The sequence below is a fragment of the Antrostomus carolinensis genome, unplaced genomic scaffold (assembly GCF_000700745.2).
Source record: "Antrostomus carolinensis isolate BGI_N321 unplaced genomic scaffold, ASM70074v2 scaffold16010, whole genome shotgun sequence".
Classification (NCBI taxonomy): Eukaryota; Metazoa; Chordata; class Aves; order Caprimulgiformes; family Caprimulgidae; genus Antrostomus; species Antrostomus carolinensis.
The window spans coordinates 1-24,959 of record NW_010290677.1 but is presented as its reverse complement, the minus strand read 5'-3'; the positions used below and the strand labels follow the sequence as shown (position 1 = coordinate 24,959).

At 36.3% G+C, this 24,959-nt stretch overlaps 1 protein-coding gene across 1 annotated transcript in view; it reads left to right on the top strand.

Annotated features, from left to right (window-relative positions):
* ROCK2 (Rho associated coiled-coil containing protein kinase 2) overlaps window positions 1-24,951 on the top strand; it is a 34,644-nt gene extending 9,693 nt beyond the window's left edge. The window contains exons 8-30 of the mRNA XM_029086539.1: window positions 83-162; window positions 525-573; window positions 1,328-1,463; window positions 1,593-1,684; window positions 1,936-2,182; window positions 2,524-2,630; window positions 3,294-3,453; window positions 4,528-4,688; window positions 5,109-5,293; window positions 6,505-6,574; window positions 9,074-9,177; window positions 9,323-9,509; window positions 9,842-9,935; window positions 10,055-10,149; window positions 10,865-11,044; window positions 11,275-11,443; window positions 11,828-12,004; window positions 14,500-14,570; window positions 15,513-15,601; window positions 16,337-16,415; window positions 16,626-16,887; window positions 17,555-17,768; window positions 23,467-24,951. Of these exons, the coding sequence (XP_028942372.1) occupies window positions 83-162; window positions 525-573; window positions 1,328-1,463; window positions 1,593-1,684; window positions 1,936-2,182; window positions 2,524-2,630; window positions 3,294-3,453; window positions 4,528-4,688; window positions 5,109-5,293; window positions 6,505-6,574; window positions 9,074-9,177; window positions 9,323-9,509; window positions 9,842-9,935; window positions 10,055-10,149; window positions 10,865-11,044; window positions 11,275-11,443; window positions 11,828-12,004; window positions 14,500-14,570; window positions 15,513-15,601; window positions 16,337-16,415; window positions 16,626-16,887; window positions 17,555-17,768; window positions 23,467-23,470 (3,012 nt within the window). The 3' untranslated portion in view covers window positions 23,471-24,951. The remainder of the gene's footprint in view (window positions 1-82; window positions 163-524; window positions 574-1,327; window positions 1,464-1,592; window positions 1,685-1,935; window positions 2,183-2,523; window positions 2,631-3,293; window positions 3,454-4,527; window positions 4,689-5,108; window positions 5,294-6,504; window positions 6,575-9,073; window positions 9,178-9,322; window positions 9,510-9,841; window positions 9,936-10,054; window positions 10,150-10,864; window positions 11,045-11,274; window positions 11,444-11,827; window positions 12,005-14,499; window positions 14,571-15,512; window positions 15,602-16,336; window positions 16,416-16,625; window positions 16,888-17,554; window positions 17,769-23,466) is intronic.
* Window positions 24,952-24,959: the final 8 nt, after the last annotated feature.

Below are 24,959 nucleotides of genomic sequence, written 5' to 3'. Positions count from 1 at the left end.
TTTTTTATTGTTTGATTGAATTATGCTTATCTTATGTGATAGCATTTTTATGTGGGCCATGCTTTTTTGACATTTTACACAGTTTCAGAAAAAACTAAGCAAGCTAGAAGAACAGCTCAGTAACGAATTACAAGCCAAAGATGAACTAGAACAGAAGTACAGGTGAGACTGTTTTGACATGTTTGGTATGTTTATAAAGAAGTTTTATTACACCTTTTGTTTTTGAATGCTTGAAGGCATTTTAATCCACTGTGGGGATTCCCAACCCCGCAAGCAGACCTTGCTGTAAATTTTGGCTTAATTCTTGCTTCTCCTGTGACTACTGGGGGGTTTTTTTGTTTTTTTTTTTTAATTGCCTTAACTTTACATAAGAATCTCTATTGTTTGAGTGATTTCCATAGTCCTTGAAGTTTCATATGATTGAAGAAAATAGAGTATCTTACATAAAATTAATGAGACACATCCAAACATTGTAATTTCTGTATAGTCAACAGGGTTTAAAAATATTTTTCAAATTTCTTCAGGTCTACTAATACTCGTTTAGAGAAGATAGTAAAAGAGCTAGATGAAGAGGTGAGTCCATAGTTCTTTCTTACTGGAATTAGAACTTTAACATTTGTATGTGGCTTTTTTCCTTAGGAAACAGCAAATTACTTTTGAGTAGCTGTGTATTTATAGCACGTAGTACCAGCTGATTTCTTGTTATTCACAAGCATGAAATTGTTGTCACTGCTAAAATACTTTTGTTATGATTTCTGTACTACAATTAGACATTTGTTTCCAGAATTTGTTTTTTACCATGTTTTTAATTTGGAGGACAGTGTGATATAAGTATCCCATGTACGATTCTAAAAATTGGAAGGTGTGAGAGTAGCATTGCTAGAAAAGAAAGGCCTTTCTTTGCATTGTTCAAACAGTGTCAGTAAAAGGAGACTATTTCTTGCCCAGCTTTGCACCTGAGTGCTACTACAAATTTGTCCTATCTTTAGTGAATGTATACAACTTGATGTATTGCTCATCCAGGTGCGTGTCAAAACCTTACATTGCATGTATGTTTCTTTGCTTCCAGAGTGGCTGCAAGGCAGGTTTACCAGGCTCGTCAAATCCAAATGATCAAATAGTCGTTAAATTGCAAAAGCTCCTCCATAGTCATGTTGGGCTGGATCTGACCACACGTTCTGAGACGCTGTATTTGTGGCAGGCAAATAGATAGACTGTGTCATTCTCTGTTACAAACCAAATTGAGTGTATGAGCTGTCTTTTTACCATTTAAAGAATACCACTCTTCTGTGTGTGATTTGTGGTGGTTGTTTTTTAATATATCCAGATAACTTCAAGGAAGAATGTAGAATCTGCAGTCAGACAGTTAGAAAGAGAGAAGGCTCTTCTTCAGCATAAGAATACAGAATACCAGAGAAAAGCAGAACATGAAGCAGATAAGAAACGCAATTTGGAAAATGAGGGTATGTTGAACCACACTTGAAGGGTTCCATTTTGATGTGGGTTTTTAAAAGATAAAATAAATGAATTATAGTTCGAATTGAAGCTTTTTCATGACAGTGATTAACAATGTTGAATTGTTTTTTTTATAGTTAACAGTTTGAAAGACCAACTTGAAGATTTAAAAAAGAGGAATCAAAACTCTCAAATATCCAATGAGAAAATCAATCAACTACAAAGACAGGCATGTCACCTTTATATGTGTGTATTTTAAAATAATAGGTGTTTGAAGTACAGACTTTTAGTAGTGGGGGGAATTGAAATGTTTAATAGAGTTTTAAAAGCCATTCTTTCTTGTCACGTTTTGTCATTCAAAAATAATCTTAAAATACACTCGTTTTTATTTCTTTAATCCATAAAATCTAGTATTCTGTAGTAGAAATTGTAGTTGTTGTACTTAAATTGTTTCTGAAGTATATTTTTATCAATCTTTAGTTGGATGAAGCCAATTCTTTGCTACGGTCAGAGTCTGATACTGCAGCCAGGTTAAGAAAGAACCAGACAGAAAGCACGAAGCAAATCCAGCAGCTGGAAGCTAATAATAGAGAACTACAAGATAAGAACTGCCTGCTAGAGAATGCGAAACTCAAACTGGAGAAGGACTTTCTCAATCTTCAGTCAGCTCTAGAATCAGAAAGGAGAGATAGAAGTCATGGATCAGAGATTATCAGTGATTTACAAGGTATTGTTGCAAATCTTCTGAAGTTAAGCTTGCCTCTTGTTTAAGAAATAAAATTAGGTTTTGGCGATGTTCTTTGAGCTTCAGATGGTGACTTAGATTCGTGTGCTGTTCTATACATTGTTATGGAAGTGTGGGCACACATTTAAGAGAAAACGTGTGAAAACGTTTATAAATGTTATTGATAACTTCTAAAATCACCCTGAAGGGAAATATTCTTAACGGTTAGAATAAGAAGCTGTTATATTTGAAAAAAAAAAAAAATTAAAAAATCTCTAAGTAGATAAAGTACATTCTTTTTTTCACACTCTGCCCAGCCTCACTGAAGTTGTGGTCATTTTTAGGTCGAATATCTAGCCTCGAAGAAGAAGTAAAAAATGGGAAGAGTGCATTAGCCAAACTGGAAATGGAGAAGAGACAACTGCAGGAAAAACTCACAGATTTAGAGAAGGTAACAGCACTTCTAAGTGAACCTTGTTGTTACATCCTTAGGGAATTTTTAAGTTGACGCTTTTATTATTTGAGACATGGAGACGGAATCGATGCAAATAATAAACCTTGTTTTCAGTGTTTATTCTTTTTCCTTGAATTTTTTGTTTATTGTTTGTGCAATTTAAGAAATGAGGGAAGAAAGATAATATTTCCCTTATGATATACTTCTATACATAATAATGTACTCCAGTGTGTAGCTTAACAGTGCAGTAGTAACATTTCATTTTACCTGTTGCAGGTTTTTTTAACTCTCAATACTGCAAAAGATAAAGTTTTTGGTTTGGTTTTGGTTTTTTTTACAAATTTGTCATTGAAATTAAAGTATTGAAAAAATTATCCAATAAACTTAATCTTTGAACCACTCTTATTACAGAATCTTGGTTGTTAAAACAGGAGGTCTATAATTGTTTGCATCTGGGGATATTGTTGTGCATTTTTGGAGCACTTTGCCATCCATAGAAAAACATTTGTAGAAATGAGCTCTTGGTTAGCTCCTTAGAGTCTGAGCTCTCTCTTCTACTCTTAGCACACTTCCAAGCAGCATGTTTACTGTTGTCAAAAATTTTGTCTTTGACCTGATGAATTTAATGTTTCATTTCAATGTATTTTTTACTTAACACAGGAAAAGAGCAACATGGAAATAGATATGACATATAAATTCAAAGTTATGCAACAGAACCTTGAACAAGAAGAAGCTGAACATAAAGCCACAAAAGCACGATTAGCAGATAAAAATAAGATCTATGAATCTATAGAGGAAGCAAAATCTGAAGCCATGAAAGGTAAGTATTTGACATAACAGTTGACCTTTGATGTGGATTATGCAAAGTAGATAGTGTAATCTTTTAATGGTAGTGGAAGCCTGAGTATAGGCTTTTTTCCTTGATTCCCCTGTTCTTTTAAAATACAATTAGTGTCATAAAAATCAGTCGTAGTCTCTTTGTCCTTGCTTTGCTAGGTTAGACTCACTGTTTTAGTCTCGGGGTAAAACAGGTTCTCCATTGCACTGACCACTAATTCCTTTCTTGTGCTAGTGTATTCTGAACTAATTTTTCTTAAGTTTATATTACAAAAACTGCTTGAAACATTTTTGTTAAGAGCTTATCTGTGTTCTTACTCAGTGTACTCATACCTTTCTGTGTCTTCTTCGATAAAATAAATGTCAGCAACTTAACAGTTTAAATGCATAGACCAGATAGAGTTAGAAGTGGCAAAGCCTTTGCTACTCTTCCATAGTCATCATCCATATTCTGGTGCATCTCATGACAATTGAAATCTCTTGGAGAGAGGGATAATTACCAAACGGTTCAAGAAGATGGCTCTTACTTTTGAATTAAATGGCTTATGTTTGTTGCAGCTACATAAAAAGCTTCCTACAGATCCCATCCTTCAAATTGCAGAGCTTTTATAAACATTTTGAGCACGCAGATGTTCAAAAGAAGCCAAAATGATTCAGTAAGAATGGCTGAATCACTTACCATATCAGGTTCCTGAACAGCTTCAACTCTGTAAATGATTTCAAATTATTATAGTCAAAGCAACACTACAGTAGATTTAGGTGGATTATTTTTAAAAATCCACTTTTTTAAAATCTAAGATGTATTGCAGATAAACTGGAAATTATCTTGAAACTGAAAAGTAGGAAAAACCTATGTCAGGAATGCTTGCAAAAGCATCCTCTGGGTGTGGATTTACTGTGAAAATTTTAATGAATCACTTTTCAGCAGTCTTTCTCTTCAGTGTTAAAAGGATAAGCACGTTGCCTCTTGTTAATATGCGATGGACGTCCTCCTCCCCTTGCCCTCCAAAATCCACTGTTTTACACTGACTGATGTCTTAAATCTCTTACTTCACAGAAATGGAGAAGAAACTTTTGGAAGAGAGAGCTTTAAAGCAAAAAGTAGAAAATCGGTTGTTAGAAGCTGAAAAGCAGCGCTCCATGTTGGACTGTGATCTCAAACAATCGCAACAGAAAATCAATGAGCTCCTTAGACAAAAGGATATACTAAATGAAGATGTAAGGAACAATGACAAAAGGAGTCTTGAGTGGAACCTGGTTTTCATTGTCGTAATATTTTCCCCATTATAGCTATATTTAGGAATGCTTGTGAATGAAAATGGCAACAACTTTTTCCTTCTCTGTCTTTGAAGCTTTAAAAAGTGTACGTTATGGAGTGTGGTTTCATTTTTCTGAAATACTTCAGTGTTATTGATGTTAAAAAGTTTTTCTTCTGGAATGTAAAATGCTGTGAGATTGACATGGAAAAAACAGCTTATTTATTGTGTGCTAATGCCTTTATTCAGGAAACAGCTTTGACTTACCAAAACATGTGAGCATGTTGTACAAAAGTATAGAGGAAGTCAATAAGAGACATTGTTTAAATGTTGCTTTCCTGTGTAGGTCTGTAAAATTCACAGGTTTCTGTTTATTTTTCAGGTAAAAAACCTGACATTAAAAATAGAGCAAGAAACGCAAAAGCGCTGTCTCACTCAAAATGACCTCAAGATGCAAACGCAACAGGTCAACACCTTGAAAATGTCAGAGAAGCAGTTAAAGCAGGAGAATAACCATCTTCAGGAAATCAAATTAAGTCTGGAAAAACAAAATAACGAACTCCGCAAGTACGCAGGGTTGCTCTATATTTTTTAACAATGTTACTTATTTGTGATTATTTTTTTGCAAAAGCTGAAAGCAGTATTAATTTTTAAAATTTACTGCACAGAATATGGTCTTCTACAGTGCAAAACTTAATTGTTGTTTAAAATAATTTACAGTGACTGTAGCTACGATTTGCCCTAGTGATTCAGCACTGTGTAGATTTATAGTATGTTTGTTGTCCTGAAAATCTTAAAAAAACCAACTTAAAAACAAGAGTGTGAGGACTTCAGAGAAACATGTATTTAATAGAAAGTCTAGGTAGTTGGTTTTTTTTTAAATAACGTAGGCCTTCAGTGAAGAGGAATGTTACTGTCATTATGAGTTCAGGAGAGCTTATTAGAACTGGAAATAAATACTAATGCAGAGCTGTGAAACATAACCATTGGAAACCTCCGGCACTAAAGATGTTTAAACACATCTGTTTAGCCTTCAGATAGGAATTGTGTTAAATCCCTGCAGTTCTTCAAGGTCTTACAGGTAATATTTGCACCTGATAATAAATAAATGTTTTTTAACATGAAGAACATTCTTGTGAATGAAAAGCCAAGTCTAGCACATGTGTGAGATTAATCTCATTCTTAGCTTTATGACTTCTTATGGTTTATCTCCTGGTGCTTTATCCTTTCTGTCAGCAAGATGCAGTTAATAACCTAGAAGGTGGCTACATGTGACAGTTGCTGTGATGTGAAACAGTGGTAGAAATCTTTTCTGCTACAATATTGTTCTTTGTTATGGACTAAATGACTTTCTGAGTTGTTCTAATAAAGATGAGTTCAAGAAATGATGTGTGTGAAAGAATAGAGACATGTTTTCACAGGCAAGCTCTAGCAAACAAAAGACTCAAAACAATCTGTCAGATCAGTGACTTTTTACATGGAAATAAGATCTTGTCAGTGACTGTTTGCTTTATTAGTGTCTCTTACTGGTTAAACTAGGTGACACTATGGTAGTTAGTGTGTTAACAGTATTAAACTGACTTCTTATTGCTGCAGTTTTCTCAGCTGTACAAATGAAAAGGAGAGCTGTTACCCAGAGGAAGCCTCAGGTTTTATTACTGACCATACTTTGATCAGGAAATGACTGAAGATCTTAAAAGTATGAATGCTGTCTTTTTAATTGACTGGTTTGGAATATCTTTGTATCTTTTCTTTTAAAGTATGTTATTCCTTTCTAGGGAACGTCAAGATGCAGATGGACAAATGAAAGAGCTTCAAGACCAACTTGAAGCTGAGCAGTATTTCTCGGTATGTTTTATACTTCTTTATTTTTATCTGTTTACTAAGTACAATGTTAGCTTTTCTTCTTCCTCCTCAGCCATCAGGCATTTCATATCTCTAACCTAAAGCTAATCCCTTTTCTTGTGTCTGTCTTCAGCCTTGTCTGCAGCCTTGTCGTCACTCCCTGTTCTTGATCACTGAGTAGTGTGAAAGAGCTCATGTTAAGAAGTGTCCCAGTTTCGAAAGGGAGTCCTAAACACAGTTTAGAGGGAGGAAATAGCCAAGCAGCTCATTTTTGAATGATTTGAATTATGAATAATTTTCTGCATGTCTCAAGCCTTTTGCATTCAGCGTATCTTCCCTGCTGCATGGAAGTGAAGAGTTGTACTCTCAGAATCATGTGGTGTGACAAAATGTGTGTTTAAGTCTTGGAGGGAAATTTTTGCGTTAAAGCCAGACTTGGTGAGATCTGTGTTGGGCTGGCCCTGGCTGGATGCCAGGTGCCCACCGAAGCTGCTCCATCACTCCACCTCCTCAACTGGACAAGGGAGAGAAAACATAAGGAAAGACTCATGGGTTGAGATAAGGACAGAGCAGATCATTCACCAATTACCATCATGGGCAAAACCGAATGGACTTGTGGAAATTAAGTTAACTTATTGCCAGTCAAATCAGAGTAGGGTAATGAGAAATAAAACTCAAATCTTAAAACTGCCTTCCCCCCACCTCTCCCTTCTTCCCAGGCTCAACTTTACTCCCAAATTCTCTACCTCTTCCCTCCAGTGGCACAAGGGGACGGGGGTTGCAATCTTTTTTTTGCTCCAACATGGGGTCCCTCCCATGGGAGACAGTTTGCCACGAACTTATCTGACATGAGTCCTTACCACGGGCTGCAGTTCCATGGGGTGCAGTCCTTCAGGAACAGACTGCTCCAGTGTGGGTCCCCCATGGGGTCACAAGTCCTGCCAGCAAACCTGCTCCGGCGTGGGCTCCTCTCTCCATGGGGCCACAGGTCCTGGCAGGAACCTGCTTCAGCGTGGGCTTCCCACGGGGTCACAGCCTCCTTCGGGCATCCACCTGCTCCGGTGTGGGGTCCTCCACAGGCTACAAGTGGTCAACTGCTCCACCATGGACCTCCACGGACTGCAGGGGGACAGCCTGCCTCACCACAGTCTTAGGCTACAAGTGGTCATCTGCTCCACCATGGACCTCCACGGACTGCAGGGGGACAGCCTGCCTCACCACAGTCTTCACCACAAGTGACAGGGAAATCTCTGCTCCGACACCTGGAGCACCTCCTCCCTCTCCTTCTTCACTGACCTTGGTGTCTGCAGAGTTCTTTCTCTCACACCTTCTCACTCCTCTCTTCGGCTGCAGTTGCACCATTTTGGGGTTTTTCCTTCACCTTCTTAAATACGTTATCCCAGAGGTGCTACCACCGTTACTGATGGTCTCAGCCTTGGCCAGTGACAGGTCCATCTTGGAGCAGCTGGCATTGGCTAAGCTTCTGGCAGCTTCTCACAGAAGTCACCCCTGTAGCCCCTCCACTACCAAAACCTGGCCACGCAAACCCAATACAAGATCTTTTGGGAGTTTTTGCTTTATTGTGATAAGGTTCAACAGAACAAATAGGTATTGTACTTAAAAAGCATCAAAAGCATATAGAGATTAATTTATATTAACAGTGCACAGCCAGTTGCACTGCAGGTAGACCTCAAAAGACTTGTTTCAGAATTAAAGGAAACCTAAGATTTCACTGTGGTCTTTAGGTCAGTGAGGACAAGGACTGTCTGAAGTTCTAGCAGATCAAAAAGTTGCACACATTAAAGGAGAGAAAGGGAGAGTTGAGATCAGTTGACTGCTGTGGACAGACCAGAGACAGTCTTGAAATCCCTGCATTAAATGCACTTGCAGTTGTCTGTCACTTTACCTGTGTACAGTCATTTGCGTGTACAGAGTAATACAATTTTTCTTTCATTTCCTCTGGAGCTCTAGATTTGTATCCATTTCACAAAAAATTCTATTTTGAGTGATTTTCTGATCTATTTTTTCCGTTCCTCCTATAATTCTTTTTGTTCTTTAACTGTCATGTTGTTTTAATGGATATATATGGTTAAAATATAAATTCTACTTACCTGCCTCCCTCTGACAAAGATCTAAAATTGTAAAAAAAAAAAATTACCAATCTTCCTATTTCCGATACTTCTGATTTTCTATCAAATAGTGGTATTCACATTGAGAGTCTCTTTAACAGTATGTTTACAAACATATAAAATGTGTATCATGCATCTATCCATTCCTAAATACGTAAGTTAAAAAAACCCCAAACAACAAAAAAGTAAAATAACTGAAACATTTAGTAATTATGATGACAGTTAGTTAAATTTAGAAAAGCCATTGCACAATTATACTCTAGTTGTATCTGTGATTTAAGGATTGCATACAGTGTCATCTTGAATCGTTTTTGTGTACCTTCAAGCTTGATTGTGCAAGTCACATCCTTTTCTATCCAACTTCAAATTCTAGACTCTTTACAAGACGCAAGTTCGAGAACTTAAAGAAGAATGTGAGGAAAAGACAAAACTTTGTAAAGAAATGCAGCAAAAGATACAAGAGTTACAGGATCAGAGGTAGATTTTACTAGTTGTACTACTAATTTATAAAATTAGGAAGGCATTTTGGTTTTTTATTCTTTTTTTTTTTAACTCCCCCTCCCAGTATAACTTCCTATTTCTTAAATTAATAGAGTTAATAGTATGTATCAATAATTTTCAGAGATTCCTTGGCTGCTCAGCTAGAGATTACTTTGACAAAAGCAGATTCAGAACAACTTGCACGTTCCATCGCTGAAGAACAGTACTCTGATTTGGAAAAAGAGAAGATTATGAAAGAGCTGGAGATTAAAGAGATGATGGCTAGGCATAAACAGGAACTTACTGAGAAAGATGCCACCATAGCCTCTGTGAGTAATATGAATCACAGTTTTGGTAGATTTTACATGGGCTTGAGTTTTATTTGCCATTTGAGTTCTCCATTGTTATTTAGCATACTTGGAGGTAAGTGATACACAAGTATATATGACATTCTAAAAATATTTATTTTCTATGAATAAAATAATAATAAAAAATCTCTTCCATGCATCTCTCTGTTCATTCTTCTGTGCCCCTACCCCTCTTACAGCTAGAGTGAAACCCTTATCCTGGTTTCACTCTGAAGCATTTCCTTCTGTTTTGTAATGCTTTCATATGCCAAATGTGTTTTGTTACATAGTCATGTCTACTTTTTGTTTTGTAGTTGGAGGAAGCAAATAGGACACTAACTAGTGATGTGGCTAATCTTGCTAATGAGAAAGAAGAACTAAACAATAAACTGAAGGAAGTACAAGAACGTATGTATTCTCTGAACCAGATGTAATTTAATTTGAAACTGGTTTTGTTCTTTAATAGTACTATTTTCTTTTGTGATGAGCTTTCATAGATTTTCTTTTTTGTTATTACCTTGCTACAGAAATTACAAAGCTAAAAGAAGAAGAAGCAAATATAGGAAATATTAAAGCACAGTTTGAGAAACAGTTGTTGAATGAAAGAACACTGAAAACCCAGGTAAGGAAATGTATCTAAATTAATTAAGAGATAGTGTTGATGTATCAAGTAATTTTAACAGAAAATTTTCCATGGTAGACTATCTGTATATACCATTAACATTTAATTCTCTTTTGCCCCGATACAAAATATATTGTTTTGTTGTTTGGTTGGGTTTGTTTGTTTGCTTTGGAGGGTTTTTTTTTTTTCTTCTACTAAGTAGACTTTCAGTGTAGTGAAACTGCATCCTCGTAATTTATTATGGAGGAACTCTGATCCAAATGCAGTCTACCAGCGAAAATCTTCATTTCAGTCAAATGAATTCATATTTTACTGGTTTCCATCTTGATTATATTCCTCTGTAAATTCCTTAAAACAGTATATTTCTGATTTTAGTCTGTATTTTTTTTTTTTTTTTTAAGTACAAGTGATATTTTAATGAAAAGTTACATTTTTGGGTTAGCTAATTGAAACAGAAGAGAATATTTAAATGAGTAGGAGTGTTCAGAGCAAGTGTTTGCTTAAAGTGAAAGTGGCATCATTAGCTTCTTTTCAGTTTTGAGTAGTACACTGAATTAAAGCAACTTTGTAGTACTGGATATTCAAGGGTCTTAGTTCACAACTAGATTAAAAGTGTCTGGTTGTGGATAGGAGAGAAGACTTTATTTCTTCACAATATAACTCTTTGTATTTATTGATGTGGTTTTTGTTTTTATTTTTTCTTCCACATGGGCAGGCTGTGAATAAATTGGCTGAGATCATGAATCGGAAGGGTCCAGTCAAACGTGGAGCTGACACTGATGTACGGCGGAAGGAGAAGGAAAATAGGAAACTGCATATGGAACTGAAGTCTGAACGAGAAAAGTTAACCCAAATGATGATCAAGTATCAGAAGGAAATCAACGAAATGCAGGCAGTAAGATCCTTTTGCAAATAGAAACATTGATGGCACTTTCTGTAATTCTCATTGAATTGATACAGGCTTTAAGGCAGTGTATTCAGTCTCTATTCCTGAATTTCCCGTGACCAAAAGAAGTACAGAGTATATATATATTGAGATTGACTACAAAGTCTTCATAAATTTCTACTTATATTTTCACTGAGTAACTGAGTATTGTGGTAAATTTTTGTAATTTATCCTTACAGCAAATAGCAGAAGAGAGTCAGATACGGATTGAGCTGCAGATGACTCTGGACAGCAAAGACAGTGACATTGAACAGCTTCGGTCACAGCTACAGTCATTACACATTGGTCTAGACAACAGTAGCATAGGCAGTGGACCTGGAGATGCTGAGGCAGATGATGGATTCCCTGGTATGTTAATTTTATTAATCTTTATGCATTAATTTGTTTTATATCAGTGTTTTACCATAGAAGCTGAACTATTAAATTAACGCTTTGATGATTCTGTGGCTTTTCATCTTTAGGTGTTTCTATCATTTTATTAATGCTTTGGTAGCAATCACTATCCACTTACTAACTAAATCTGTCTGTAATCATACTTCATCTTACATTTAGTTAAATAAATTTCTTTTAAAAATTCTTTTGTACCCCATTAAAACTAAATATTTTTTTCCACTTTTAAGTTACTTTGCAATTACTGTGTTTCTTGATGAAATGTAAAACTAATACTCTCCTCTTAGAGGTTCTATTTTGACTTCTTTTCTACCTTTTTCCTCCTTTATGCTTTATGTTTAGTCCATATCACTCAATCCCACACTATGGAATCCATGTCTTTTACCTACAAGCACTCTTCTACCTCTGTCAGTATTGCCACTAAGCCTTCCAGTTCTCGCATGCTTCTCGATTCTGATTCTGACTCAGAGGAAGAACCTTTGTCTTGTTCCCACAGCCCTACAGAAGTTGATAGCACAGGTGACATCCCTGAGAACTGTTTGGTTTTGTTCTTAATGTGTCCTGGGTTTCAGAACTAACACTATTAATACATTATTTTAAAAAAAAAAAGTCTGTCAGTAAACACACTGCAGGGGCAGTAAACATTGCCATCAAAGACATGAAAAAGTTTGCATGAACAAATAACTAGCCTGCTTTCTCTAAATGTTTACAGATGCTTGCTGCCATTTATAAAGCTACAGTTTTTATTAAGGCATTGAATAATGCGCCTTATGGCCTTGTTTTCAAGGTAGCCCTTATCCAGTATCTGCAGCTATATGTATGACCCTAAGATACTGGATGCCAAGAAGTCAAATCTTTGTATTTAAGTGAAGTGTGGAGACATCTAACTCCTCATCATCTAAATGTACATTACTTGCTCATAGAAATTCCGTCTCCTGGGTATGACTTTGCTTTGCCTTATTTCAATCCTTATATTTCATTTTTGTATGGTAAGGCAAGCAAAATTTATTCATTTTTCCAGATCCATAAAGCATATGATGAAATTACATGGCTCTGGTAAAACAGAGCTTTGTTTTACTAATTTTATATTTATTTATATGACTACACACACACTGTGTTGAACAGAACTTCTGTTTAGTGTTAACATCACAGGTGGGGATTTAATTACATTCAAATTTCTGTATTTCACTTGAGGTTCCTTTAAAGTATGAATATCTTCCCACTGAAGGCAAAACTTGTTTTGAAATATTAGCATTACTTCATCAAACTAGAGTAGAGTAATGCATTTCATCTGTTTTGCTCATTCTCTGGTTTTTGCTATGAGACTTCTAATAAAAGAATTATTAAGTAAATGTTTTTTTCTTGTTAGCGGCTGTTGTGGCATCTGCATGGTTTTGTTTTGTTCTAAAATAAAAATCATACCTAAACTAGGACATTTTTCTGACATAAAGACAGCAGATTTGAGGTGCAATGGTTGTGTTTTGTTGTTTTTTTCCCTCCTAGTTCTTATAAGCATGTACTGTGAAGATTTTGGAAGGTTCTGGCCTTTCTTTGATCTATTAGTATAGAATGGATACCAGAAATGAAAAAGTGTAACCAGAAACTCTCAGTTTGTCCAATTTCATGTGTTAGTATTAGAGATTACAGAGAAAAATAGGAAAAGTATTAAAGCATTTTTTTTTTCCATACCATTAACAAAGTACATATGCTTCCTAGATGTGGGAAAGGATTTTTTGCATCAGCATTATGTTTGCTACCCTTTGTATCCCATGTAGTTGAAAGGAACAATTTAAAGTGGCAGGTATGAGGTTAGAGAACTACTTCAGATACTTGGTATGTACATTAAAATGTGTCACCAACAGCAGTGCTTTTAGAGCAATAAATTTTGAAGACAGTGCATATCTGAATAAATAACCTTGCTTTAAGACTCTGTAAAAGAAGGAGAATTCTATGAATATCTAATAACTATTGGTTACACTATGTTAAACATGGGCAGGAGCCTGCAGATGCCCTCTTATGAGGAAGAAAATAGCTTTTGCAATTTTGGAGCATGTTTATGCTCTTTTCATGGTTTTGTGTTTGTTAATACTTAAGGCTTCGGTATTTCTGACGTGGAGGTTCCTCAGAAGCAGTAGAGATTATCTGCTGGAGTGGGAAACTCATTAGGAAAGTACTACTCCAATTCAGCAGTTACACTTAGTGAAACATAGGGGAAGGAAATGCTTGTATTGAGTGCAGCTATAAAAATAAGGTCAAAGGCTATGTGATACTAGGTATTACCAAGCACTAGGGAAGTGTCATCCTGGTGAGCTTTTGGTTACTACTGAAATGTGTGTCAAACAACAGCTGAGCTGTTAATACCGTTGATAAATCCAGTCTGACTAACGTGCTAATGTAATGTGAGTGAAACGACAGTTGAGTCTAGGCAAGGCCTAAGGATTAGCCAAAAATTACTTATTTTGGATTAGAAAGCCTAGGAGATTTAGGCAAAATTAGAATAAAGAAAAATTGTCAGAGTAAAAAATATGAATTGGAACACTAAACTTCTCAAATTTTACCTGGTGTATAGCATATATAGATTATTGGTGATGGTAGTTTGCGTTTTTTTGTCTTGAACTGGATGTTGTGTGGCTTGTACTAATATATTCAGATACTGTTCTAAAAGGTAAAGGTTGATAGACATAAGCATTTTAAGTCTTGAAAAAAATACTAAAGAGAATGTGTGTGCTATAATTGCAGGTTTGTTCTTCCCCCTTCTTCCTCGTGCCTACTACTTTTTTATGATTGCATTGTTGGTTTTTTGGCTGTATTCAGGAATATAAGATTTAATTTTTCCTGAACAAATATCTACTGTGATAAACTTTGCAAAACCTTGTGGTTTTAAATAGTTCATGTTCTTATGTTTGTTCTACTGCTTTATTACTGACTTTCGAAAACTATTTTAAAATGCACAGTAGTCTCAAAAATAATGTTTTGTGAATATTTATGTTCTTTATTATGTATCTTTTTATCAGAATCAAGATTGGAAGGCTGGCTATCACTGCCTGTTAGAAATAACACTAAAAAATTTGGATGGGTTAAAAAGGTAAGAAAACCTTATTTATTATCTTCAACAAGATTCATGTGTAGTCTGGATTTTAAACTTATTGCAGGTTTTCAACACTTTATTTTTTCTTTGATATATGTTCTCTTATTACTTAAATGTATAAAATATGTTAGCTGGTATAGCTGTGCCTGAGAGGAGCAGGTCAAGACAATTGTAGTAGATTAAGACTCTTCTTTTTCCAGCCAGAGATGAGAACAGCCATTCATGATCTCCAAACATTTGTACATTCAGCCATAAGCATTCCCAGCAGTATTGCGTAGCTGCAATTCGGCAGAACTTGGAAGCAGATGCCTTTGACAAATTCTTTATTGGGAATAAAACTAACAACCACTCATCTGCCTTGTGCAGCCTTCGCTCATGTACTGCTTTTCAGTAGCCTCTTTGGTTGGTCTTTGCCCAAAGAGTAACTGCACAGTTTCATACCAGTTCGCTTGACACAATTCTGGGAATAGAAGGTCTTCTAGATAACTAGCTCTTTTATGAAAAATGCTAGCAGTGCTGGTAAGTATAACAGTGATGTTTGTGAGTACCATCCCTATTAGTTGTGAACTCCACATGTAAAATAGGCATCATAAGATGACAGTTAGTCTCACTCCCAGTCCAAGTAAAATAGAAATTAAAAGCTTTTCTCTTACTTTCTTCCAGACTTTCATTTTTATCTCTTCAAAGGTACTTAATTCTGTTTAAATATCAATTACTCTGATAACATACATTGTTTTATCAGGTAATCAGAATTGTATTTGTTGTACAGTGAATTTATTGGCAAATCATGGGCTTAGAATACAGTGCTACTATTTTCCACTTGGCTACCATTTAATAAAATTGTAGAAGAATATTGCTGTGACATCTGAGGTAATTGCTGTGACATCTTTGACGAGCTTGATTAAAATGTGTATTTCATCCTTTTCTGTCTCTTAACAGTACGTAATTGTGAGCAGTAAGAAGATCCTGTTCTATGACAGTGAACAAGATAAAGAACAATCTAATCCCTATATGGTATTAGATATAGAGTAAGTATTATCACGAGATTACTTCTGTCTGATTTGCAGGTGAACTTTGTCGGAAAGACTTTGACAAAAGGCCTTTTGAGGTGCAGTCTGGGAGCGCAGCGTCAAATGGGGCATACTTCTGCAGTTTGGCCTGCAGAGCTGGGAGCTTAAGTATCAGTTGTGAGCAGTGGTGCAGTGGTGGTGTGGGGCTCAGTCTCATACAGGTAGCTCTGTTGAGTTCTGATGCAACTGGACTGCATCCACTAGCTCAGCTCGACCTACCTTGCATACACATTGTAGCAAAAAATGTTAAGAAAACTGTAGTGGAGAGACTATAATTTTCAGTGTTTGTACATTTTCATTTACAACATGTTCTTACATGTGGATTGTATAGTTAGTTAATTTATTTTCTTAATAAATACAGAATGTGGATATTCAGAGATTGGTGCGTGGGCAGAAGATTGTGTTTGAAAGATACTGGTAATTGTTAAAGGCACGTGATGTTGGGTTTTCAGTGCTGTCATTTTTTTTTGCAAATATAGCTGTATACTTGTGACTTCTTTTTATTTAGGGTTTTGAGAAGTTCATGTGCAAGATTGAAAGATAGGAAGTTAATCAAGTGATCAGAAATTTATACTGACAAATCTTTAATGGCTCTAAGTCTTAATGTGGTATGTTGTATCCTAAATTAATCTGTCAATTTAAATTTATCGTATTAGTAACATTTTTTTTCATTATTGAAATAATTTCCTATAGCAAACTCTTCCATGTTCGACCAGTCACTCAGACTGATGTGTACAGAGCAGACGCCAAGGAAATTCCTAGGATATTCCAGGTATTCAGTAATAAATTAATGTTTCTAGTGTAACAAGGATGGTATTTTGCACATTGTCAAAACTATTTTCATAACTTTGTCTACTGGAATATTCACTAAAAAAATAAATTGGAAAAAATCCATTCTATAGTATTTCTTCAATCTTTATACTTGATTACTCTTAATTTGTTTGTCATATAAGAGTACTGAGATTATTTTCTTTCATTTTAGATTCTATATGCTAATGAAGGAGAGAGCAAAAAGGAACAGGAATTTCCCGTAGAGCCCATGGGAGAGAAGTCAAATTACATTTGTCACAAAGGACATGAGTTTATACCCACACTTTATCACTTTCCAACCAATTGTGAAGCTTGTATGAAGCCACTGTGGCATATGTTTAAACCTCCTCCTGCTCTAGAATGTCGCCGTTGCCATATCAAATGTCACAAAGATCATATGGATAAAAAAGAAGAGATTATAGCACCTTGCAAAGGTAAATACAGGTATTTGAATATGCCTACAGTCAGTGGAGTCACAGGGCATTCTAATAGGCCTGAGGATTCTAGTAGTGGTCTGACACCAACTAAACAGAAACAGGTAGGTTTTTCTTTTGTTAGTATGTAGCTGTCAGAACCTTTCTAAAGATGTCTACGCAAGTTTCAGCTCACTGCTGTGAGTCAGTGGCACATGGCCAATATACATTGTACATCCCTGCTGTGTTGTCAGCATCATGCAGTAAAGTGTGGTAGTGGTAAGGCAGCTCACGCTGTCTGTTGTGCTGAATTGCTATATAAAACGATAGTGTTAGTGGGTGTTATGAAGTAGATGATATGCAGTAAAGTTTAGTCCTTGTGACTCAGGCTCCACAGTTTCTTAGGCTCAGGCACACCTCTTTGTGTTACCCTTCCTTGACTTTTTTCCATGTGAGTGTGTATCTTCATTAGTACTAAGTTGTTACCCTCTAAATAAAAGGAGGAGGCACTGTCAGCAACCAGGAAACACAAAGTTCAGCAAAACCTGGTTCACTTCGCTTTTGATTTCTCTGCTGATTTCTCTGTGTTAACTGTGAGGGTATGGTAATCTGACAACTAATTTTTGGTGTGGGGACATGTTTAGACTAATAACAATATTCATTTCTATTTTAAAAATTCTTATTGCAGTGTACTATGATATTTCAACGGCAAAGAATCTACTACTGTTAGCTAATTCTACGGAAGAACAGCAAAAATGGGTGAGCCGACTGGTGAAAAAAATACCCAAGAAGCCTCCAGCACCAGACCCCTTTGCTCGATCTTCTCCCAGAACTTCCATGAAGGTACAACCAAACCAGTCCATCAGACGACCAAGTCGACAGCTTCCTCCAAACAAACCAAGGTGACTTAAGAGCTGCTATTTAGTTTATTGTTTTAAACCTTTTACTACAATTAATGTCATATATGTTGATGAGGACAGTTGACCACAAATGTTGTTGACTTCTGATATGTAATCTCTAGCATGTCATCTTCTATAAACCTCATTTAAGTTATTAGAAGAGCCACTGTGTGTGTTCTGTTGTGTAAAAGAACTTGCATTACCTGTTAGTTAACCCTACCATACTGATAACATATCCTATTGCTCTTACCTGTAATAGGCAGAACTTGTAGCATTGTCTGTAGTTTAATAGTTCCCGTGAACTGGCAGCTGGTAGGGAAAATGGGATTTAACTTGGGAAGGTGTCATTGAGAGAGGTGTGAAGATTTAAAAAAAAGGAAAAAAGAAAAAATGGTTTAATGATCTTCAAAATGGCCACCACTGTACCTGATTTGAAGTTGAGCCATGAAGATAAGTGCTTGTGGTTCTAATGGACCTTGGAGAGAATTGGGTGCCTTCAAAAAGCAGGCTAGAAGGCCTTACACATAGTGAAAGACTAGGTGTCTTTTATTTCTTTATTGTTTGGTTTTGAGGTGTGTGTTTGAATTCCTGCCCTGCTCTAAGGTTAGGCATCTGATTGCAGATTTGTATCTGAGAGTGTGTTTCAGATGACCAAATGTGTATGTCTGTGTCTGACTCCATTACAGTTGATATTTAGGAAGAGTTGTTTCCAGGATGCATATCCTCCTAGTGTAGAAAAGGAGGATACAGCATGCTCTGGGCATCTACACTGAAAAGCTAGTTCAGATGAGTTTAACTTCTGTGTCTCTGCCCATGCAGGTTCCACAGTGTGGAGCCCATTGCAGCAGTGGTAGGCACCCGTCAGAGCATCATTTGTGCTTTTTGAAAGAGAGCAGGAAGGTGGGAGGTTTGGGGTCAGCATTTGGTCACGTCACTGGAGCTCCCTTCCCAAAGGTTGGGAGAATTGGTTTCAATTCTTCATTCAGCCTAGAAGGACTCATGCTCACATCTCATGATTCCTAAAGGAATAGTCTTATCAAGTTCCTCTGATTTGGGAAAAAAATGTCCATACAAAAACCAGTAATCTATTACTGTATCAATTTTAAGGAGCAAAATCCCATACTGTGTTGTGGAAGTGATAACATTCTGCAGGTAGTGCTTATGTGACTGCACTGTACAGAATTTCTGGGTTTCTTTGAATTTGCTTCTCTCATCACCTGGAGTACTAACTAATACTTGGTTGTATCAGTGCCCATTTGCTGACAGCCGTGGAAAGTTTGGTCTGGCTTGTTTTGTTTGTTGCAGTATTCCAGCAGCAATGGACAGTTCAGCAAAGGCTTAACATTTTTCTCTAAAGAGATAATTTGGCAGTGACTAGGCAGTGTTGCTCTCCTTGATTCTGTGAGCAGACTGCTACCAATATCTGAGCTGGCTGGTTGAACACGGGGTTGGGCGAGTTGCCAGAGTTACAGTGGGGAATGCAGTGTGAGTGTGCTCTTACTGTGATGCTGCTGGTATCCCAAAACAGCCTTATGCTACAAAGAGTTAGATCTTAAAAAAACACTGGTATTTTAATGTGTGGAAATGCATAGTGAAAGGACTCAAAGTAGCTTAATTTCACTTCCCTCCTAACTTCCGTACAGTCTAATTAATAGTGATTTGCTTTACATGTTTAAAAGAAAGTCAAACCTCATAATTTGGATTTTAAATTATTAGATTTTTTTTTTTAATTATAACCATGAAGGTAAAATGGTTTTTAATCATTTAATGCTTTTCAGGGACCAATTATTGAAGATTTTCTTTGTGCAAAACTAGTGATTGGTTTGAAGCATGAATCAAGGAAATATTGATGACAAGTAGAATGGTTTTTTTTCTGCATAGTGTTTACAATCTAATTCAGTAGTGTTATTCTGTTTCTTGCTGTCAACGTCTCTGATTCTTTTTCCTCAGCTCTTCTTAGGTGTTCTGAAACTAATGTTTTTCCTTCTATAACACCCTTCTTAAAATCTTCATGATCTTTTTTATAAAATGCTTTCATAACACAATATTTACTCTTGTTTTTAATTGTGGTCCTCCACTACAAATCAGTCTTGAATGTTTGGGGTTTTTTTCCTATCTGTATATTTTGTAATGGTGAGAAGAGGAGGAGGATGAATATTTTTGTGTGTAAACCATTTTATTTTTGCAGTTAAACTTTCCAAGTTAGCTTTGCAAATGTACTTAACAGATGGAAAAGTGTAGTTCTGTGAGGTCATGTCACCTATCACCTTACTAATGCAGGTCTGTCAAACCAGTGGAAATTTGTACGGATTTAAACACTTTTAATTAGAAGCCACATACTTAAAAATTACTGTAATTGCTGTGGCCAACTTATCTGTGACTGGTGCTTCTATGAAGCTTTTGTGCAAGGGCTTACCATGTGGAATAATTAATTTTCTGTTACTAACTTTATTAAGAATGAAGATGTAGTTGCCAGTTAAATCTGGGGACAAGCTGGAGGTGAGCCAGCAGTGGGCCCTGGTGGCAGGGCAGGGTCTGGGACTGCAGCCAGATGATTGAGGGAAGATATTATCCCTCTCTGTTCACTCCTTAGCCTGCAGCGAAATACTGCCTCCACGTTTGGGCCCCCAAATTCAAGCCAGACTGACAAACTGGATAAAGTACAGTGGAGGCACCCAGGATGGTGAGAGCAGAGACCTGAGGAAGCTGGGCTTGTTCACCCTGGGTGAAGGACATCTCCAGGGGAGCATCATAGCAGCCTGCCCCTGTGTGTGAAGACATGGAGCCAGGCTCTTCAGTGCTGCATGGTGGGAGGGTGAGAGACAAGGGACTCGGTTGTACCAAGAGAGATTCCACCTGGATAGAAGGAAAAGCCATCGCAGGCAGCTGGGCAGGGGGGCTGGACAGGCTCCATCCTTGGAGGCTTTCAGGGCCTGACAGGACAAAGCCTTGAGCAGCCTGGGATAACCTTGTAGCTGACCCTGCTTTGAGCAGGAGGTTGGGCTGGAGACTTCCTGATAGATCCCTTCCAACCTGCATGGTCTTATAAATGCTGTCTCTGCTAGGAATCTCACACATTGATTGCTTCTCCAAGGTCTTCATGGCTGTTGTTCTTCATGTTGATTTAAGGAAGAGACAACCAGTTTTTGATATAGACAACACAATTTCTGTTTATTTGTTCAGTGGGATTGTGCCAAAAGGGTAATTCCAAATTTAAAAAAAATAAACTTTAATATATTTTAATATCTAATAAATTCTTTAAGTATTCACAAATTCCAATAGCCATAATTCATATAATAAATGAATATTGAGCCTTTTCAGGAATATATCACATTTAAAAGTGTAAAAACTTTACAACCTGAAAGCTCAAAAAACCCCTGAAGCCCATTTTGTTTACAACATGTGATTAACTATATTAAACACTGGCATGTTTTAGTTAGAACACACTGAACTCTGTTAGGGTAAGGTCTCTAGCTCTTCCTGCTGTGGTTGGTGTATAATCCTGATGTAAAATCCAGTGAGCTCACTGGAAAGATGACTAGACTGGGTTTCATTTCTTGTAGCTATAGCAAATGAGAAGTTAAGTACTTCAGATATTTGTCTAAGATCCTTTGATAACAACAGAAAGAGATGAATGCCTCTAGACAATGATTCATCCCGTCCCAAAATAAATGCCTAAAATAGGTAAAATGACTCATTTGCTGCCAGGGTCTCCCTGGCTTGCTTGCTTTGTTCCATATTGACCATAGAAGGAGCGCAGGCAGTGACGCCCAGGGAACAAGTACATCCTCTTTTTTGGCAGTGCTTAGCTTTAAATAATGAGCGACAGGATAGCTGTATAGTGTAATCCCGCTGTGTTTGGCATGTAGTAAAATCCTGCTGTGTTTGTTTGTAAATTCAGATGGCACTATTTTATTTGATGTTCTGTTCAGCAATCAAAATTATTTGATTTTACTGGAAAGGTTGTTAGTCTGGTGTTATTGTCTGGAAAAGGACAGCAGGAGAGTGTAAAACTGCACCTCAGTCAACAAGGACAACAGCAAAATGGAAAGCAGATAATTTTATTAAATGTACATGTTGGTCTTTTCTACTGACTTTTTGGGGGGGAAAAATCAATATGGTAAGTGTTGTATAGAATTGAATAATTTGTGAGATAAATTTCCAGTGAATACAGTATTCGTGGCTTACATGAACTCTAACTGAATCTTCGTATTCCGTGATAGGTGAAGGAAGGAACCCACCTACCTTAGCACAGTCTTTTATTTAAAAATTTAGTGATAACAAATGGAATTTTGAAGTCTTTTATAGAAGTATGACACACATTAAACATTAAACCCTCCTGTTGCAGATTACTTGATCTGGCATTTAAGGACTGGGATTGGTCATTTGATGATGTTGATGATATTGATGATGGTGATGACGATGTTTTTGATTTCTGAAGAAGTATAAGGGGTAAATCTAAATAGTGAGGAATGGATTTGTTTGCCTTTGAATACAGCATGCTGTCTTAGATTTTGTTTCTCAAAGCAGAGAAAATAAAAGATCTCATTTTAATATTTTAAACAATGAAAATGAGATTCTGTTCATGATGTCGATGAATTTTTAGAGGAGTTGTTTTCATTAAAAAGATGTTGTTGCCTTTGTCAGTGTTTCTATTTTTCTAATTTTAGATCTTTATTCAAAATTCATGTCTGCCTGCCCAAAAAGAAAATATCTCCTGTTGTCAAAGTAGTTGCTAATCTGTAGTGCTGCTACTGGTAACCTCTGCAGATAATTTTTGAATGCTGAAAGGGAGATTGTAGCAGTTGGATGGTTAGCTGAAACAGAATTGGTATTTGCAAATACTTTTCATTTTTAAGCTTTTAACATAAACTGTCTATGGCTAGCAGACATGAAATGGCCAGAGTTCTGCATTTTGCTTTTCTACCTGTGTTATGAAGTGAGTTTGACTTGGCTTTCCTTTGCAGTGCTGTGCTTTCTTGGGTACCTAACCATGCATTTGAAAACTACGTAAACAAACGGGCTTTGCAGCTTCTGTGATGCAGTTTCCTTAACTGCTTTAGATGAGATAATGGCCATTTTACTGCTCTAATTTGTCCCATGGCTTACTTTAATATGCAGTGCGAGTGTACTGGAAATAGTGATAACTATTTTATAGTTCTCAGTGTTTAATCATTTCACATGTTGATGCAATGTTGTGTTTACACAAAAAAACCCCCCAAAAACCACCAAACCCTAAATGTTAAATTCCTAAGAATTCTTTTACATAGTATGTAAGGTGTGTCTCAGCCCTATATAATAATGGGCAATGACAGCAGCACTAGGGCTGTACCTCAGGGGTGTACTCAGTTAACTGAGATACCAGCTCTTGTAGAATTTAACTGGCTTAGTGTTTACAGTAACAAGCATTACATTAATTAAATATACTGCATCTTTATGTATTAAAAGCTTAAAAATTACTAAGCTTCTAGAAGTGACTATTGTGCGTATCGTACTTTACCCTCATATGTCACAAGGGGGTTGGGATGATAATGCGTAAGGATGTGCTATATTTAAGTAACAGTGCTGTTGATGCAGAGGAATGATGTTTCTCCCAAGTATGCTGATGAGCCCATCTTAAATGAAGACCTTGAGGAAGTGTATTTTTGAGAGATTTACATTTGTTGCATTTACTTACTTAAACTTCCTGCTTCTTTTTCAGCTAACTGCTTTCCGTGAATGCAGACACAGTTCAAGGTGATAATTTTCTTCCCGTTACGGCAAGACTGAAACATATCCCAAAATATATTAAAAATATATATTTTCCTGAGAGATTGTGCTATATATATCAGAGGTTTACATTTTTGCTGCAATATAAATTACTAATCTCTGAGGGTTTTCCTGTATTCTCCTGAGTGACTGATCAAATGAGGAATGGTTGGTAAATAGTAAAAGGATATGTTAGGTAGCCTTTTAAACTCTGTTCCACAAAAGCTTCCTTGGCAAGACACATACACTACATTTCATAAAAGAATTGAGAGGAATGAATATTAAAACGGAAGAAACTGACTTTCCAGCTTTCGTAAAGATGCCACCAGCATGTCTGCAAGAAGAACAGGAAGAAGATCCACCACAGTGATATAGACTGCATCTGTAAGAAGTGACCATTATACTGTGTATATATATTGTACTGTAATACCGCAAGAGGGTTTTAAAAATCTTTCCACTTTATTTTTTTATGCTTATTAATCAGATACCGTTACTTATTGCAGTTGCAACTATGCACTTGTATAAAGCCATAATGTTGAAGTTTATATCATTCATACACGTCTATCAGAAGCTGCATGTCAATGTTCAGCAGCTAGTATAAGTTTGAAGTGTATACTAGTTTCAGCTACATCATCATGGGCAGTCCTGTTTTACCCGTCTAATTGCCTTAATTTAATTTTTTTCAAGTTTTTTGCCCATTTTCTCTATTTAAGGAAAAAAGAAGGTTTACCAGTTCTTAGGATGCAATTTTGCTTTGTGGCAGAAAAAATAGTGCACTATTTTTACACCTAGTAAGTATATCAATGTCAGCATATTTTGAATGTATATCGACTGGTTTTAAGGGTGGAGAAGTGTTGGTTACAGATACACTGTCTGATACCGTTGGAATTACTAGACCGTTTGCTTGTAACTGCTCATCCAGCCCTTTTTACAAACCTCAATATTAGTTATTGACTTATATTAACCCTCATTAAGTGCTATGAAACTTCATTTTGCCTTGTTTTTGCATACTCTCCTAGATGTGTTTTTTATTTCTGGAAAAAAAAAAAAAAAAAAGAATCTGTGACTATTTTTACATTTCGCAACACGATATCCAAGGACTGTCACAAACATTAAGTAAAACATACTGTAGATGTATTTTAAAATTTTAAATCTGGTTCTCTAGCACATAGCTGTAGGTATAGGTAAATATTTCAGTCGTGTGTTTTGAGAACTGATAGCTGGGAAGAAAGGGCCTCTGAGGCACTTAATCTGACTTTTTTTTTTTTTTTTTTAACTTGGAGTTGTACAAAAATATAATTTATGTGGGCTCATTCATGATGTGTTCATAATTGTCCCAGAAAATGCATGTTTTATACAACTACAGTATGCAAAGTTAAACATATTGACAGTAAAAAATGTAGTCTCCTATTTGGTCTCTTTATATATATAAATATATATATATTT